Source organism: Microcaecilia unicolor, chromosome 11 (assembly GCF_901765095.1).
Source record: "Microcaecilia unicolor chromosome 11, aMicUni1.1, whole genome shotgun sequence".
NCBI classification, from domain to species: domain Eukaryota; kingdom Metazoa; phylum Chordata; class Amphibia; order Gymnophiona; family Siphonopidae; genus Microcaecilia; species Microcaecilia unicolor.
In genome coordinates, this window is record NC_044041.1 from 172,271,701 (window position 1) to 172,291,249 (window position 19,549).

At 41.5% G+C, this 19,549-nt stretch overlaps 1 protein-coding gene across 1 annotated transcript in view; it reads right to left on the reverse strand.

The window, feature by feature from the left end:
* Positions 1–695: 695 nt before the first annotated feature.
* LOC115479939 (cytochrome P450 2C19-like) overlaps positions 696–19,549 on the reverse strand; it is a 50,606-nt gene continuing 31,752 nt past the window's right edge. Inside the window, exons 6-9 of the mRNA XM_030218273.1 lie at positions 15,759–15,900; positions 13,107–13,294; positions 7,860–8,001; positions 696–1,007 (exon numbers count right to left, since the gene is read on the reverse strand). Coding sequence (XP_030074133.1) covers positions 826–1,007; positions 7,860–8,001; positions 13,107–13,294; positions 15,759–15,900 — 654 coding nt within the window. The 3' untranslated portion in view covers positions 696–825. The remainder of the gene's footprint in view (positions 1,008–7,859; positions 8,002–13,106; positions 13,295–15,758; positions 15,901–19,549) is intronic.

The following is a 19,549-nucleotide window of genomic DNA, read 5'->3' on the forward strand; positions in this document are numbered from 1 at the left end:
TGCATGCATTGTAACAGTATTACTTTTGAGAAATATTTTTGACCTTCAAACTGAGCATGACACCCTGATTGCCAACCATTTTTGCTTTACATCTTGAGCCGACTGTAATACAAAGTAGTAAGAGAGGATTTGCTGCAGTGTTGATATGTTACAGTAGAAGAAATGTTGACCTAGAGAGGGACTTTAGGTGACTGACATAGTTAGGGTCAAAAAGGAATTATTCCCTCCCCCCCATAGAACTATAAGCCTTTTTTTCACCTCTCCTTCCTCCTCCTCCTCAGGTTAACACATAGAAAGAGCTGCTGTACATTCAGAAGACTGGTCTGGATACATCTTGTCTGCTGTTGATTTTACCAACTATATAGCTATGTGGCATCCAGGAGCAAAGTGGTGTAGCATAACAGTGCTTTACATGCCAGAGATTTGGGGGGTCAATATTAAGACATGGGAGTTTGCCAGGCTGCTTCCTGCAGTTGGAGCTGAGGCCAGATATTCAATGCCGGGCCATTTCCAGTGACCAGCATTGAATATCTGGTTTATTTTTGGCTACATTCAACTCAACCAGCCGAGTCAATATTCAGCCATGGCCGATTAAGTTGAATCTAGCCAAAGATAGGCCTACTATTTTGGCAGCCCAATTTGGCCACCAAACCTAGTCAGTTATGTGCTGAATATTAGTGGAAAGCTGTCTATCTCATGCAAATATTCAGTGGGCACTAACCAGCTATCTCCTTTCCTGGCCAGTTAAATAGTGCTGAATATTGGCAGCCTATGTTTTAGCATAGCTGAGCCTTCATATATTTCTGTAAGATTCCGGTGACCACCTTAGCGAGCGAGGAGACGGAGGCTGTAACGGCGTGGCACTCTTGTAATGCCACTCATTTCAGGGTTCAGGTCAATTTCCTTTAGGTCGACAACAGACTTTAAGTCAAAATTTTGCAGGATGGTGGTGATAAACAGGAAGATCTCCATACGGGCCAGACCTTCGCCAATGCAGATTCGTCTACCTGTACATCAAAGAAGAAAATAGTAAGAACTGTAGATAGTTTATAGTTTATTTATATTTGATAAACCACCTTTGCTAACATGCAGTTCAAAGCAGTTTACAATAAAAAACAAACAGAGCAGGAAAGGAACTACAATTTATAACAGAAAAGATGGAAAATGTTTACTCGTACAGCAGAACACAGCAAAACAAACAATAAGGGGAAAAGTGAAAAGGACCAAGTCAGGAAGGGGTAAAATGGCAAACACCAAGGTAACACTCCTAGAGCATGATCGCAATCAGCCTATGAGGGGGGCATATGCAACATGAAACAGCCAGATTTTCAGCTCAACTTTAAATTTCTTAAATGATAATTCAGCTCTAATATGAAGGAGTAGTGAGTTCCAGAGAAAAGGGGCTGCGAAAAAGAAAGCCCGGTGTCTAGTTGATTCTAGCTGATCCTGCCTAGGGCTGGGTACTACCAGGTGATGGTAATTTAAGGATCATAACATACGGGCAGGAGAGTAGGGAATTCTGAGTGAAGACAAAAGAAAGGGGAGACTTATTCTGAGTGATTTGAAGGCAAGTGTAAAGGTCTTGAAAGTGATGGGAGCCATTAAGATAATGAGTGGAATGGAATGGGTCGATGTGGAGCGTCTGTTTACCCTTTCCAAAATTACTAGGACAAGGGGGCATGCAATGAAGCTGCAGTGTGGTAAATTTAAAACGAATTAGAGGAAATTTTTCTTCACTCAACGTGTAGTTAAACTCTGGAATTCACTACTGGAAAAGGTGGTTAAGGTGGTTAACTTAGCGGACTTCAAAAAAGGGTTGGATGGCTGACCGGAGGAAAAAGCCATAGAATGTTATTGAATGGATGAGGGAATACAGTATTTCTAGGATGAGCGGGACAAATTGCTTGTTCTTTTGGCCGCTATCGGTGACAGGGTGCTGGGCTCGATGGACCCTTGGTCTGTCCCAGTATGGCGATGCTTATGTATTTATGTGAGACATGGTCAAAATGGCGGGCATGGCAAAGCAATCTAATGGATGTGTTTTAAACAAATTGTAGTTTTTATATTTGACAATGGGGATAGCCTAGATAAATGACATTGCAATAGTCTATTTTAGTAATTAGAAGGGAAAGAATGAGAGAGTGAAAAGTGTGTGGTTGAAGTATCGCTTGACATATCAAACAGTCGGAGAGAAAAGAGGTGAACCATGCTAGCACATTTCCAGCAAAACCAAGAGAAAAGAGATGAGAGAAATAGTGAATGATTAACTAAATGGAAAGTGGTGGAAAGTTCTAAAGAGACAGCAAGTACAACTTGGTGATTGTGCAGATGGGAGTAGATTTCACTACTGTTTCTGTACTAAAGTGTGTACTTTACTGTCTGGTATGAAGAGCAAGGGATTATTCAATGAAGGGGAAAGCATGGGTGAATACAGTTTTCTCTAAGACCTTTGACAGGAAGGAAAGTTTAGAAACTGGGCGGTAGTTAACTGGAACTTGTGGATGTAAAGAAGGTTTTTTTCAAGATAGGATGTACTATGGCAAATTTCCAAATGGGTGAGACTTGACCGGATGCTAAGCTGGTATTTACTAAAGACAATATGTTGGGCAAGATGAATTTGAGTTAGGAATGCTACATAAGAGTACCCATACTGAGTCAGACCAATAGTCCATCTAGCCCAGCATCCTGTTTTCGAAACAGTGGCCAAGCCAGGTCACAAGTACCTGGCAGAAACCCAAATCATGGCAACACTCCATACTACAAATCCCAGGGCAAGCAGTTGCTTCCAATGTCTGTCTGAATAGCAGACTATGGATTTTTCCTCCAGGAATTTGTACAAATATGTTTTAAACCCAGATACGCTAATCGCTGTTACTACCTCTTCTGGCAAAGAGTTGCAGAGCTTAACTATTCAGTGAGTGAAAAAATATTTCCTCTTATTTGTTTTATAAGTATTTCCATGTAACTTCCTTGAGTGTCCCCTAGTCTTTGTACTTTTGGAATAAGAGTAAAAAAATTGATTTACTTCTATTCGTTTTACACCACTCAGGATTTTGTAGACCTCAATCATTTCTCCCCTCATCTGTCTCTTTTTCAAGCTGAGGAGCCCTAACTTCTTTAGCCTTTCCTCATACGAGAGGAGTTCCATCCCCTTTTTCATTTTAGTAACTCTTCTTTGAACCTTTTCTAATTATGCTAAATCTTTTTTTATATCTCTTTGGCTAAAATTCCACAAAATGTGGTTCTTAGTATAGGGGAGAACTTGGCCTTTGAGAAACCGTCTAGAGTGTTGGGTTTTATGTTGGATACACAATTAGCATTAAAAAAACAACTAGATAATTTAAGTAAAACAATATGCTCTTCACAATACCATGATACCATGGTTGAATGATGAACTAATAAAACTCAAAACACAATCCAGGAAACTTGAACGATCATGGAAAAAAATAAAAGATGAACATACACTCAATGCATGGAAACAAATACATAGAAAATACAAATATACAATAAGACAAACCAAAAGGTCCTATTACAAAACCAAACTAGGACCGGATTACAAAGATCTGAAGAAACTATTTCAACTCGTAAATAAGCTACTAGACACCACTCCTATCACCAAAACCAATACAGACATCCCACCCGCAGACAAACCTGCTAATTACTTTAATTTAAAAATAATAAAATTACATAGTACACTTCCCCATCACAACACCGACATCGAAAACTTCTTCAACGATCTGGACCTAATCCCTGATGGATACCCAGCTGACCGTATTTGGACAACATTTAATCTCCTCAACACCGAATCAGTTACACAAGCGACTCATAGGTTCACCAACACCCACTGCAAACTGGATACACGCCCCAGTCATCTACTTAAAGCCGCCTCGACCACTTCATAGCAGACCTCACATCCCACATAAACTTCATGCTACAACAAGGTCTTTTCCCCGAGAAATATGGCAACATCCTACTCACCCCAATACCAAAAGACACCAAGAAAAGCATAAACTATCTCACCAACTACCGCCCAGTTGCATCTATCCCACTAGTAGTAAAACTGATGGAGAGTTTAGTGACCAAACAGCTTACGGAATACTTGGACAAGTTCTCAATACTACACAATTCACAATCAGGATTCCGCTCTCACCATAGTACCAAAGCCATCCTAGTCACCCTCTTGGCCAAATTCAAGTTGGAAATAGCCACAGGTAAAAGCATACTTCTCCTCCAGTTCGACATGTCGAGCGCATTCAACATGGTAAACCACAACATATTACTAAGGCTCCTTGGCCACTTCGGGATTGATGGAAATGTACTTGACTGGTTCAAAGGTTTTCTAACCACCAGAACATATCAAGTAAAATCAAACTCAAACATATCACCACTGTGGAAAGCAGCCTGCGGAGTACCTCCAGGATCATCACTATCACCAATACTCTTCAACATGATGATGATCCCACTGGCAAAGTCCTTATCCAATCGAGGCCTCAACCTGTTCATCTATGCAGATGATGTTACAATCTACATTCCCTTCAGAAATGACAGAAATAACCAATGAAATCAATGATGGCCTGAACATCCTGGACTCCTGGGCAAACTCATTCCAACTGAAATTGAACAATGAAAAAGCACACTGCCTCATCCTCTCCTCTCAACATAACAAGTACAAACCCACAACCATAAAAACCCCAGGACACACCCTCCCTACCTCAGACAGCCTACAAATACTCGGTGTCACACTCGACCGGAACCTTACTCTCGAGAGACAAGTAAACTCTGAAATAAAGAAAATGTTCTACTCAATGTGGAAACTCAAACGAGTAAAACCTTTCTTCCAAAGGGAAACTTTTCAAAACCTAATACAATCAATGGTCCTAAGTCATGCAGATTAATGCAATGGAATTTATGCGGGATGTAAAGAACAACTCACAAAAAAACTCCAGACTGCCCAGAACACAGCAGCCAGACTGATATATAGTAAAACCTGATTCGAAAGTGCCAAACCCCAACAGAGGAAAGCTGCATTGGCTTCCAATCAAAGAACGGATCATCTTCAAAATCTGCACTCTGGTCCACAAAATTATACATGGAGTAGTCCCAGGATACATGATAGACCTTATAGATCTACCAATAAGAAACAGAATCAGATCATCACGATCATACCTAAACCTACATTACCCAAACTGTAAAGGACTAAAATACAAAACAACTTACATATCCAGCTTCTCCTACATAAATGCACAACTATGGAATGGACTCCCAAAAGCTGTGAAAACAATCCATGACCACCTAAACTTCAGGAAATCACTAAAAACCAACCTCTTCAAAAAGGCCTACCCCAACGATCCAACGTAAAACCCTACACCAAGCAACACAGCATGACCAATGATCGTACTGGACAACATACAATCTTCATTCCTTTCGACCCTTAACAACGACCTCACTCGATCACTATATAACCTTGTATTTGTATTGTATTTGTTATCAACCGACTTGGCGAACGCCTTTGACGGTACTATGTAAGCCACATTGAGCCTGCAAATAGGTGGGAAAATGTGGGGTACAAATGTAACAAATAAAATTTTTTCCCAATTCAATACAGAATGTTGGTGCAGTCCGTGATTTTGTCAGAGTTGGATTATGCAATTCCCTGTATGCAGGGATGAATCAGATCTATTTGAGGAGACTCCAAATGTTACAGAGTAGTGCAGAACAATTAATTTTTAGTAAAAAAAAAAAAAAGGAGCAATCATCTGACACCATTGCTTAGGCAGTTGCATTGGTTGCTGGTGATTGCCAAAACAGATTTTAAGCTGATTTGTCTGGTTCAGAAGATGTTTTATGGCAGGTGCCCATTAGATTATATTTCCTGGATTTCCTATCCAAATTTATCATATTCTAAATGCAAACATTATGTACTAGATTTAGCATTTCCAGCAGTTAGTAAGATTTGATTTAAACTCTATTTTGATACTACATTTAGTTATTTGTCAACTAAACTGTGGAATTCGCTTTCCTTATAACATCATGCAATAATGGATTACACATTATTTAGGAAGGTTTTGAAAACAGAATTATTTGAGCAATCATTCAGTGTTTGGATTTGAATTTTATATGTGTCAATTCTGTAACCCGATTCCAAAAGGATATTAGTGGGCTATAAACAACGGGAATAGCTATAAAGGTATTGGCATACTTTGCTGTTAAACAAACCAGCAACCGCAGAAGGAAACAAAAAGTTCCAAAAAATCCAGAAGTCTAATATCTTCCAAATATAAACAAGTTTTATTCATCAATAAAGGTAGCATAAACAGTCCAGAACCAGCACGGACTATGTTTCCAGCAATAAGCCTTCCTCAGGGGTCTAGGAGTGGCCTAGTGGTTAGGGTGGTGGACTTTGGTCCTGGGGAACTGAGGAACTGAGTTTAATTCCCACTTCAGGCACAGGCAGCTCCTTGTGACTCTGGGCAAGTCACTTAACCCTCCATTGCCCCATGTAAGCCGCATTGAGCCTGCCATGAGTGGGAAAGCGCAGGGTACAAATGTAACAAAAATAAAATAGATACTATTGGAGATTCTAGATGGAATGCTGCTACTATTGGAGATTCTACATGGAATGTTGCTATTCCACTAGCAACATTCCATGTAGAAGGCTGTGCAGGCTTCTGTTTCTGTGAGTCTGACATCCTGCAGGACGTCAGACTCACAGAAGCAGAAGCCTGCGCGGCCACATTGGTGATCTGCAAGGGCTGACTTCTACATGGAATGTTTCTAGTGGAGGCGTAGCCTAGTGGTTAGTGCAGCAGACTTTGATGCTGGGGAACTGGGTTTGATTCCCACTGCAGCTCCTTGTGACTCTGGGCAAGTCACTTAACCCTCCATTGCCCCAGGTACAAATAAGTACCTGTATATGTAAGCCGCATTGAGCCTACCATGAGTGGGAAAGCGCAGGATACAAATGTAACAAAAATAAAATAGATACTATTGGAGATTCTACATGGAATGTTGCTATTCCACTAGCAACATTCCATGTAGAAGGCTGCGCAGGCTTCTGTTTCTGTGAGTCTGACATCCTGCACGTACGTGCAGGACGTCAGACTCACAGAAGCAGAAGCCTGCGCGGCCACATTGGTGATCTGCAAGGGCCGACTTCTACATGGAATGTTGCTAGTGGAATAGCAACATTCCATGTAGAATCTCAAATAGTAGCAACAGTGGAGGAGTGGCCTAGTGGTTAGAGTGTTGGACTTTGGTCCTGGGGAACTGAGGAACTGAGTTCAATTTGGCACAGGCAGCTCCTTGTGACTCTGGGCAAGTCACTTAACCCTCCATTGCCCCATGTAAGCCGCATTGAGCCTGCCATGAGTGGGAAAGCACAGGGTACAAATGTAACAAAACAAAACAAATCACTATGCATCAGTACAAAAACAATAAGAAAAGTAAACTTAATGCTAGCGATAATAACAGTAGCACAGCATGTGAGTCAAAATTGGTCTACTGGAGGTCTTGGAACTTTCTGTTTCTTTTCACTTTGTGCTTGTTTGTTTGATGGCTGTGGAAGCATTCATTCCCCCTTTTCTAGTTTGAGTTCTACTTTGCGGTTATGAATTTTAGTGAAAATTGCCATTAACATATGTAAGACCACCAGATGGTTTCATTTTCCAGGAAAAGCTTACCCAGTCCTGGGTCTACCTTGGTTGCATGTATTGGTGTATGGTAAAGCAGGGAATTCCAAATCCATGTGGGGTAAAATAAATCTTGGTTAAAAGTATGTAGTGATACCTGAGGAGAACAACATGTATAAGAAAGTTATGCATCTATAAAACAATGATATGAAAAAAAATGCGTGGTGATACCTGCAGAGAATGGCATGAAGGCATCATTCCTTTTAAAGCAACCATTGGCATCCAAAAAGTGGTTGGGATCAAAAGATTCTGGGTTCGGAAACAGTTTAGGGTCAGACAGGACTGAGCTCAGCATGGGATATATTGTGGTACCCTAGAAGAAAAAAATCAGATCCTTTAAAATGAGGAAGCAGCTGTCAGTCAACAGAATTTAGAAAGAAAGATTAATACAGGCATTGATAACATTGTAGGAGTAAGTGGGAGGAGCCACATATAGCTCTAATAGACAAAATGTTGAAAAAAGGTAAAACTAGTTAAAACAGGTGAATGATAAAATGAAAAAAATTAATCGACTTGCTGTTTTGCTGTTTTTGAGTTCTAATAATAAGACTCTGAAATAATCTGTCAATGGATCTAGCTGACACACCACACACAGCATAACAGGATTGGAGACTCGATGATGTTCACAGGAGCAAGTTTATTCAAACTCATCCAAGACTTGACACGAGTCATGTTTTGACCTATATGGCCTGCATCAGGAGTTTAAAAGTCAGAAAATGTAAAATATATACAATACTAAAAATAAACAGGCATGGTAAAAACTTATACAAATAAATACACAAATAGCACAATAGAAAGCTATATAAAACCATAAATATGCTTACCCCTCGATTTTCAGTCCAAGGGAGATAGCCAGGCTGAACCTAGATAGTCAATGCTGGGATGTTTCCGATGACTGGCATTGAATATCCGGTTTCACTTTGGTTGGTCCGACTTTAACTGGCTAAGCTGATATTCGGCACTGGCTGGTTACATAGTAACATAGTAACATAGTAGATGACGGCAGAAAAAGACCTGCACGGTCCATCCAGTCTGCCCAACAAGATAACTCATATTTGCTGCTACTTTGATTTGTACCTGTGCTCTTCAGGGCACAGACCGTATAAGTCTGCCCCGCACTATCCCCGCCTCCCAACCACCAGCCCCACCTCCCAACCACCGGCTCTGGCACAGGCACAGACCGTATAAGTCTGCCCAGCACTATCCTCACCGCCCCACCACCAGCCCTGCCTCCCAACCACTGGCTCTGGCACAGACCGTACAAGTCTGTCCAGCACTATCCCCACCTCCCAACCACCAGTCCCGCTTCCCACCACCGGCTCTGGTACAGACCGTATAAGTTTGCCCAGCCCTATCCCCGCCTCCCAACCACCAGCCCCGCCTCCCGATCTTGACTAAGCTCCTGAGGATCCATTAAAGTCAGACTGGTCAAAGTTATTTCAGCTATTGTGGCAGCCAAATATGACCACCAATCTCAGCCGGCTCAGTGGTGAAAATCGTTGGATAGCCAGTTATATCACACGATATAAGCAGATATCTTTAAGCTGCTGACCAGCAATATTCAGTGACTGATAGTCAGTTAAGTGCCATTTTAAATATCGACCCCCTTGGTAATTATACAGGCATTTTTACAAAGGTGTGTTAGGCCTTACACGCATGCAGCACGTGCCCAAAGATACTACCCCAAGGCAACAACAACACCCCCACACCCCCGGCACTAATTTTAGATTTCGCACATGCCCATAATGACTGAATTATTTATTCATTTACTCCCACACTTGCCGTTTCCTGCGGTAATCATCAGTTGGCACATGCCGACTGGTCACCACACATGTAGCACGTGAGCCCTTACCACTAGATCAATGGGTGGCATTAAGGGCTCAGTCCAGTTTTAGATGTGCGCTGATTTCAGTTTTACCGCATGCCCTTTTCCCATCCCATTAAAAAAAGCTCTTTTTTGCAAACACGGAAAAACTGGCCGGCACACTTCCAAAACATGCCGCAGGTCACATTCTACTACGGCTTAGTAAAAGGACTCCTGAATCAATTAGAGCGAATAAAAGAAGGACAAATGGGGAGCACAAAAGTAAACCCAAATAAAACTATGAACCCTGGTCTGGGACACTTCATAGTACTTAAAAACATAAAAAAATATATTGTAATATGGACAAATGAGGGTGCAGAGAAATAAACCCCAAATAAACAGAGGCTGCATAGTTAGTACTTAAAAATATTTTTGAAAAAAACATAAAAATATGTTGTAATATTGGCAGACACTAAACATTAATAAGAATCTAAAAATATCTGAGACATACACACATAAACAATATGAAAAATATTAGAAAGCACTCAAAAAATTGTAATAACCTTCCACTATAAATAAGAACCAAGGGACAGCTACTTATAAAAAATGTATGCACCTTTTGTAGGATGTAGAGAAAATTCTAACTTCCAAATTAAGATCAAAAGCCTATAATGGGTCAAAAAATAGTACAGCTTATCATAAGGAGACAAATGTAGAAAAATAAAAGCAAAAGTACTTAGTGATGGGAATTTACTGGTGATGTAGAACTGAACTCAGTGTATTTTCAGCAAATGGCGTGAAAATGCTCCCAAACCACCATTGAAAGAAGTAATCAATCGTGTGTAAACACAGATACTACTACTACTAATAGCATTTATATAGTGCTACCAGACGCACGCAGCGCTGAACATTTGACATAGAGAGACGGTCCCTGCTCAAAGAGCTTACAATCTAGGTAAAACAGACAGACAAGACATTACGGGCAAGGGAATTACAGGGTAAAGAGGAAGGGCAAAGGGTAAAGGGGAGGAGGAGGGCAAATGAGTAGCGGTTAGGAGCCTATAAAGATACTAATAACATTATAAATAAACATAAAGAATACAATGAGGCCCCTTACCTTCATTATTCTAAATCGTAGCCCACAGTGAAATATGAATGGGTATTCACTAGCAAAAAACAAATGAATATGGATGCAAAAAGGCGGGAATTTAAAGGGATATGTAAAACATACTATCAACATGATGATCATGGTGCTAAAACTGACACAAGCCATTCACTTTGAATGGGCTGTGTCGGCATTGCTGCGTGGTTTAGTAAACAGGGGAGTATATATATATATATAATTTTTTTTTTTTTTGCTCCAGGTTATTATATTAATTCAACTGTTTCATATCTAGAAACGATTTCAGTTGTTCCGGTGAAAAGAAAGTATATTTGTTCTGACCTAACTTAACTACACATTTAGATGGATATGCCAAGAAGAAAGTTCCACCAATATCAATTGTCTTCTGCTTCAAAGCAAGAAATGCTTTTCTTTTTTGTTGTGTTATTTTAGTTACGTCTGGATAAATCCAGACCTTAGATCCACAGAATTGAGCCTTAACATTGCGAGGGGAGTATATATTTTTGATGTTTTCAAGTATTAACTATGCAGGGCCTTAAACCTCTTTTTATTGTTTAATTTGGGTTTACTTCTGTGTAGCCACATTTGTCTATATTACAATATATTTTTTCTGTTTTTAAGTATTAACTATGAAATGTCCCAGACCAAGGTTTACAGTTTTATTTGGATTTACTGTTGTCTTCCCTCTTTTGTCCTTTTTTATTTGCTCCAATTGATTATAATTGCTAAATGTATTTCTATTTATGGTTTTATACAGCTTTCTATTGTGGTATTTGACTAACCTATCCAATATAATAATTTGCACCTCCAACGTTCTATGTCTGGATGCCTGGGTTCGTAACACAATTCCCATTGGTCCGCCCTCACATCTAAACATGATGACATCAGAGGGTGGATCAGTGAGAGTGAAGTGAAACCAGCACCAGCCAGCCACAGAACGTTAGAGGTGAGGATAGAATCGCGTGAGAATCGCCCCCTCTCTCCCCCCTGTCCTCCGAGTTCCAGGCCCCCCTCCCTCCCTTCCTCTCATCCCCTCCCCTCCCCTCCAAGTTCCATGCCCCCCTCTCCTCCAAATTCCAGACCCCCACGTCTCCCTCCCTCTCTCTCTCTCCCCTCCGAGTGGCAGCCTGACCTGCGTTGCCCGCCCTCTTCTCCCAGTCCTCTGCCTGCCCCTCACCTTCCTGTGTGCCACCCAGAATTAAAAAGTTCTTACCTCAGGGTCCGGCGGCAGCAGTGAAAGGTGAGCAGGCATGGCACTTCAATCTACCTTCCCTTCTCTCTCAGCTCTGCCTCGGAACCAGAGGCAACGCAGGTCGGGCTGCCACTTGGAGGGGAGAGAGAGGGAGGGAGGCGCGGGGGTCTGGAACTCGGAGGGGAAAGGGGCCTGGAACTCGGAGGGAAGGAGAGGGAGAGAGGGAGGGGTATGGAACTTGGAGGAGAGGGAGGGAGGGCAGGGGCATGGGAGGGAGGGAGGGAGGAAGGAATGGAACTCGGAAGAGAGGGAGGGAGGGAGGGAGGGCGGGGGCATGGAACTCAGAGGAGAGAGGGGCCTGGAACTCGGAGGACAGGGAGGGGGCCAGAAACTTGGATGAGAGGGAGAAGAGGGGGGCAGGAACTAGGAGGGAGGGGGAGGGAGGGAGGGGGTCTGAAACTCGGAGGAGAGGGGGCCTGGAACTCGGAGGAGAGAGAGGGAGGGAGGGAGGCCTGGAACTCAGAGGAGAGGACAGCCTGGAACTCAGAGGAGAGGGAGGGAGGTCTGGAACTCAGATGAGAAGGGGGAGGGAGGGGGCCAAGCTGGAACTCGGAGGATAACCTTGCTAGCGCCCGTTTCATTTGTGTGAGAAATGGGCCTGTTTAACTAGTTTATTAAATATTGTGTCAGTTTATTTATTTATATTGTATGTATTTAATCTGTTTTGAATTTTAGACTCCTGATGCAGACCATATAACTAATAGTTATCCATAGAAGATTAACATAGTAACATAGTAGGTGATGGCAGAAAAAGACTTGTACTGTCCACCCAGTCTGTCCAGCAAGATAAACTCATATGTGCTACTTTATATGTATACCTGACCTTGATTTGTATCTACCATTTTCAGGGCACAGACCGTAGAGGTCTGCCCAGTACTAGCCCCCTCTCCCAACCACTAGCCCCGCCTCCCAACCACCGGTGCTGCCACCCAAACTCCGCTAAGCTTCTGAGGATCCATTCTTTCTGAACTGGATTAAACATATTAAAAGGGGCAAGGGGTATTCTAGGGGTGGGGCTAAAAGATACTGATGATATAGGCTAACCAAAACCAGCACAAATGGGAGTCCTTATGTCAAAGGATGTTATCTATTTAACTTTATTACTTGCATATTCTGCAGTCCTACTGGAATGAATAAAGAGGGTGAATATTGGACAGGAAAGATAAGCAGATAAGTCATCTGTTCATACAGCAGCCAGGTGGCTGAATCAGTGAATATTTCCCCAAGTGATACTTTTACCTTGGGAATAACATATTCCCTGAACTTGATATCTCGAGTTACAGCATGAGGTACAGCCAGTGGGATGATGTCTATGAACCGCTGGATCTCGTGAATCACAGCCTCAGTGTATGGCATCTCATTTCTGTCCTCGATAGAGGGGCAACGGTTTCGTCCAATAACACGGTCGATCTCCTCATGGAGTTTTGCTGTGAAGTGAATAGATAAATATGTAAACTTGATTACAGCTACACTGGGCAGAGAGGAGAGAGAGAGAATCTGTTTTATGTTAAATTAAATGCAGAGTATGACAATGGAATCATATATAGCAGGGTTTATGAACTGTGACTCTGCACCTCCTATGGAGATTCTGGAAGTAACTTCCTTGTGAGGATCACGCAACAGGAAAAATCAAAAGTACAAAACAGGAGACTAAAAGACACGAATCAGGACAGCAAACACCACTGGAAACCCCTGAACGTTAGCAGAGATGGTTTGCTTAGATATAACACAGGATGATTTTCAGACTGAATTACACAAGTAGTTTATGTTAAGAGGCTATGTGAAATCTGCCCTCCAACAGTGTAGCTGCAAATACTTGGGGGGAGAGGCAGCATGTTTAGGTCACGGGAGGAAAAGATGGCTTTTCCAAATCTTTGATTATAGTTTTTAAGCAAAAACTCTACTCATAGTGAAGAAATCTAAATCAATGAATTTTATGTCAAATACTGTATGTACTATGTTCCAACAGGAAGATGAAATATACAATTAGAGGAGGTAGGACTGGATACTTTTATAAAGCGGTTGGTCTGCATTTGCCAAATTTTAAAGAGCTTCCAAGATTCAAGACAAGGTGTAGCTTAGCTTCAAAAACTGTACCCCTAATACTGTGGCCAAGGCAGTGATCTTTTGTTTTTAAACACCAGTTACTATGGGCAAAATATCAGCAACAACAAAAATCCGGATACTCTGCAGCAGTCTCTGGATAGTGGCTGTTGCGGAATATTTGGATAGAGTGGTAAATTGCTGGATAACTTGTGTCTCCATCCCAACTCCAGCGTTATTCCCGGATATACAATGCCGGCTTTCATTTGCCTGAAGGATTCAGGTTAGGCTCTGTAGTTAATACACAAGACTCTACACAGTGAAGCTCCTTTAATCATAGCCACAACACTGAAGATCTATCATCTTTCAAGAATACTGAGATCAATGAAAAAATTTCATTGCATATGCCATCTTTTCATTTCATGAGCATACTTGATGTGAGATCTATTACCTTCTGAGTAACAGATACACAATTATGGAACTCTCTACCTGATGAACTCTGTAAACTGGATCAATACTATCATTTTGGTAACAGCTAAAGGCATATTTAATTAGGCAGGCCTTTTCATCAATAAAGGTAGAGTAACATCTCCTCTAGATAATTGGTCTGAACTGTATGGATTCTAAGTGTAGATGACAGCAGGGTTGATGCTACAATGTGTTGTAATTTGTTCTTAGTTTATATCTGCTTAGTATGATGTCTTTTTAAATTTGTACTTTGTTTGTTTAGTGTGTTGTCTTCTAAATTTGTATTGTTTTATTCTGTTATTTTAAAATAGTGTAATGGGATGTTATTTTTTTCACTTTATATGTGCAGATTGTAATCCGCCATGAATTTCAAATTGGGTGGAATAGAATTTTTTGAATAAAATAAAACACGTTATGTGCATAAATGAGAACCCTGCTTTTATCCTGCACATGCTCTGCCCCTGTGTACACTCCACTTATAAATTTGCACTATATAAGTTAGTAGGTATTTGCAGAAAAGTGCTTAGACAGAATATTGACATTTGTATGCACATCACATTTGTAAACATGAGCACTAGTTTACAGAATTGGTCTTCATGTGCTTTTAATCAAATCTGGCTCTTAATATGGGAACACTAGTAACGAAGGCCCGTTTCAAATCGGAATGAAACGGGTGCTAGCAAGGCTCCCCTCCGTCCCTTTGTGTCTCCGTGTGTCGCCGGCCCCCCTGCAGCCTCCGTGCGAGAGCTACAGTGCAGTACAACGGAACTTGGAGCTGAGAATGTGCTCCGCCTCTGCCCTCAATGTCATAACGTTTGACGCAAGGGCGGGTCCCACAGACTGTGATTTTGTGTGGCTTCAGAGCTTCGAACTTATGAACCTGGCTTCAGTGACATCAGTGCAAATAGAACGTTGAGGGTGAGTTTTATATATATAGATAAGTATATTCAGATAGTGACAGCTCTTTTTTTTTTCCCCTTCCCTTCCCTTCTCATTTTCTTTTTCTGATGTGGTATTGTAGGTTCTACTTCCTACTTGATCTTCAGTTCTGCCTCTGCTCACTGTTTATCCTTCTCTGCCATCTTCATAGTAAACGACGGCAGATAAAGACCTGAACGGTCCATCCAGTCTGCCAAACAAGATAAACTCATTTTACATGGTATGTAATACTTTATATGTATACCTGAGTTTGATTTGTCCCTGCCTTTCTCATCAGGGCACAGACCATAAAGGTCTGCCCAGCACTGTTCCTTTACTAAAAGTTCTGGTGATCCTCTGTGCTTATCAGATCCTTAACTGTGGAAGAAACCCCATCTGGGCAGAAACTTTAGCATTCAAATTTTTCCTTTTCATTTCATCACCTGCCTTTTTCTTTCTCACCTTCTACTTCTGGGTGTTTCAGAAGAATCAGGAGGCCGTATCTTAGGGTCGTGCTGACTGTCTCTGTCCCAGCTGAGAATAAGTCAAAAGTGTTGACTACCAAGGCCTCTGTGGAAAATTCACTCTGGGGGTTATCTTTTTCCTAACATATACAACAAAAATCAAAAATGAAGATATTTAGCAAAAGAAAATGTTAATGATTCTAGTAAACTTCTGAGTTAGACCACAAGGAGGAGAAAGTGACCTGGCTGAGGATAAAAATGGAGAGTCGTTGTCAAAGATAGAAATAGAACTGACTCAGGGATAATCAGAGACATAGCTGGGACTCAAATGTTGGTCAATTTCTCAATTAGGGATCAAAGTTAAATATGACCTGGTGTCTATTATTAATAAATTCTATCAATTACACCAGAATATCAAACCATACATTAGTTCATTTTTAGCTTTTAAATTTGCAGTGCTCAGCCGTGCTGAAGTGCATGTTAAACCATAATAATATGGAGCAAGACCTCAGCTGCCAAATATCAAGCACAAGTCCTTCCTTCCTCTCCTTATTTTTCAAATATAACAAATCTTGCGCTGCCTCAGTAAAATACCATGTATCTATTAACAGTGTATAACTAATATCTGAGGTGAATAGTTCTTCACTTATCTTTATTGAGTAGATGCCTAGGCCGAGTTTACTCCATCCAGCTTATAATCGAAAGTGATCGCCGGCCATCTTCCTACACAAATCAGGAGATGGCCGGCGATTTCTTAAAAGTGGCGAAATCGGTATAATCGAAAGCGGCATTTTTGACAGCATCGCCGCTTTCCCATCGCTTCGCCGGCGAAAGTTCAAGGGGCGTGTTGGTAGATTAGCGAAGGCGGGACATGGGCGTGGCTACCAGATGGCCGGTTTTCGCCGATAATGGGAAAAAAAACCCAGCGATAAGCAGTATTTCGCCGGGTTTACTTGGTCCTTTTATTTTCACGACCAAGCCTCAAAAAGGTGCCCCAACTGACTAGATGACCACTGGAGGGAATGGGGGATGACCTCCCCATACTCCCTCAGTGGTCACCAACCCCCTTCCATACTAAAAAAATAAAACTAAAAACCTTTTTTGTCAGCCTATATGCCAGCTTCAAATGCCGCACCCACAGCAGAATGTGTTGTATCCTCCGACAGCCTTTCCCTGGTTGCGATGTGACTCTGGGGTGAGTGTGACACCTTTTCTGTTAGGTGCCCTGCAGAGTCACATTAGCAATGCATTGTGGTGGGTGTAGGGTACTGAGCTTTACTCCCATGGTGCTTTTCCCCCCTGCTAACTGGGTCAGAGTGTGCCCTGATTTGTTTCCTGTTGTAGCCCATGCGGTAGTGGCCATTTTTGTAAGCCAGTTTTAGTTCCCTTTCCTGTGTTACCCACGTTAGAGAACGTAGTTCTTACCTTGAATGGTGCTGAAAGAAGGCATTGTACACCATTGTGCCAGCTCTGACCTACTGCTAATCTTAGTACCAGGGGAGTCTTTGCCAGTGGGGCACAACCTCTGATCTGCAGTTAACTGTGAGTAAACGTGGTTATTTCAAGAAAGGACATTTTCAGAGAGATTAGTCTTCAGGTGTGAACTGGTGTGCCAAAGTTATACAGCAGCAATAAGTCCTAGAGGCTGTATGCAGGTCCCTGGAGCAATTTTAGTGGGTGCAGTACATTTGTGGGTAGTGGGTTTGGGGGGGGGGGGGGGGGGTTGGGGCGCTCAGCTCCCAAAGTAAGGGAGCTTTTCTGAAGTCCACCACTGTGACCCCTAGGGTGGCTGGTTGGTGTCCTGGCATGTCAGGGGGGCCAGTGCACTAAAAATGCTGGCTCCTCCCACGGCCAAATGCCTTGAATTTGGCCGGGGTTTGAGATGGCCGACATAACTTTCCATTATCGCTGAAAAACAAACCCGGCCATCTCAAACCCGGCGAACTCCACGGCATTTGGCCGGGCTAAACCATATTATCGACAAAAAAGATGGCCGGCCATCTTTTTCGATAATACGGTCCCGGCCAGCTGTAGCGCTGCCACCAACATAGATCGCTGGCGATCTATTTGGCCGGCGACGTTCGATTATGCCCCTCCATATCCCCATGCTATTTGTTATATTTCAAAAATAAGGAGAGGAAGGAAGGCCTTGTGCTGTGATGTTTGGCAGCTGAGGTCTTACTCCATATTATTATGGTTTAACATGCACTTCAGCACGACTGAGCACTGCAAATTTAAGAACTCAAATGTTGGTGCCTAATCTAGTTAACATCCAGTATAGCTGAACATGAACATCAATCTTAAATTACCTTAAAACTATAAAGTACAAGTAAGCTTAACACTATCACCTTAGTATTCAAAAATGTGGTCAGGTTTTTGTTTTGTTTTTTAATACCAGCCAAGACATTTTATTTATCCGTAGATATGCAATGTTTAGTTTGTTTGTGTTTGTTTAGCTTTCAAAGATATTCACCAAAGTAGTGTAGAATAATCAGTGAATAAAGAAAATTACAATAGGTTAAAATATATAAAAATATAAACAATCTTATCAATATTCAGCTGGCACTGGAGAGCAGGTTTTTTTTTAGTTCAATAACATTTTTGTTTAATTTTTTTGTCAGCAAATACAATCAGTACAATGCTACACAACCGATGCAATATAACAGGGACAAAGATGGACAAATAATACATATCATGTATAGAAGTAATATCCCCCTCCACCCCCCTCCCCTCCAGCAATCCTGATCATCTGGGGAAAGAACAGCCATACAAGAACATTCATTCACAAGCATACTAGTCCTTGTTCATAGAACACGTCTAACAAAAGTAACATTAGTAGCAGATGTAGCAAATTCCTGTAAAAGGAGCCAGATCCTTTTAAATTGCTCTGTACCCCCTTTTTTCTCCATTATATGTACCTTATATTTAGAAATTTTGCATACTGTATTCCACCAAAAATGGAAGCTTAGGTGTGACAGATTTTTCCATACTTTTAAAACAGATTGTAATGCTATGGCTGTGAGAATGGATAGCAATTTATATTGATCATCCATGAAATGCCAGGTCACCTCAAAAATGTTAAACAAGATTCCTCCGTAGGTAAAAGGCAGCAGTATTCCCAAAACTTGTTGTATAAAGCTCCATATCTGTTTCCAAAATGCTTGTACCATATGGCATTCAAAAACCAAGTGATCAAATGTTCCATTGGCTGATCGACAATACCAGCATAAGGTACTTGCTGATTTATCCACCTTATTAAGCTTAATATGTGTCCACACCAGCCAATAAAGAGATTGTCGCAATGATGCTGAAACACAACAATAAACCCTATGAGTCCAAAAGTAGCATCATTGTTCCTCTGTGAAATCAATTCCAGTTTCTCTGGCCCAGATTGCCTACTGCTGCCCATCTTAACTGGCACAAGCATTTTCAATTTGGCAATTACTTTATACCAGCAAGAGGCCTCATGACCTAAAGCAGAAATTTGGGCACAGATGGACTAAATCTTGTCTTTCTTACCCAAGGTAGTCAGAGATGATAGTGAGCATTGTATAACATAACTCAGCTGAGACTGGACAGGAGAGAGCTGATCCTTGTTCAATATATCAGCCAATGTGTATATCCCTTGTTTCAGCCAATCCTTTCATATCATCAGTTTCCCATGAATGTGAAACAGAGGATTTCTATATAATGGCACATAAATTTTTAGCCAGTGGCATTTGAAATTTATGGTCTACAGCGGCAAGAGCTCTCTGCGTCAATGCATGATAGGGTTACGCTGGAAATGAG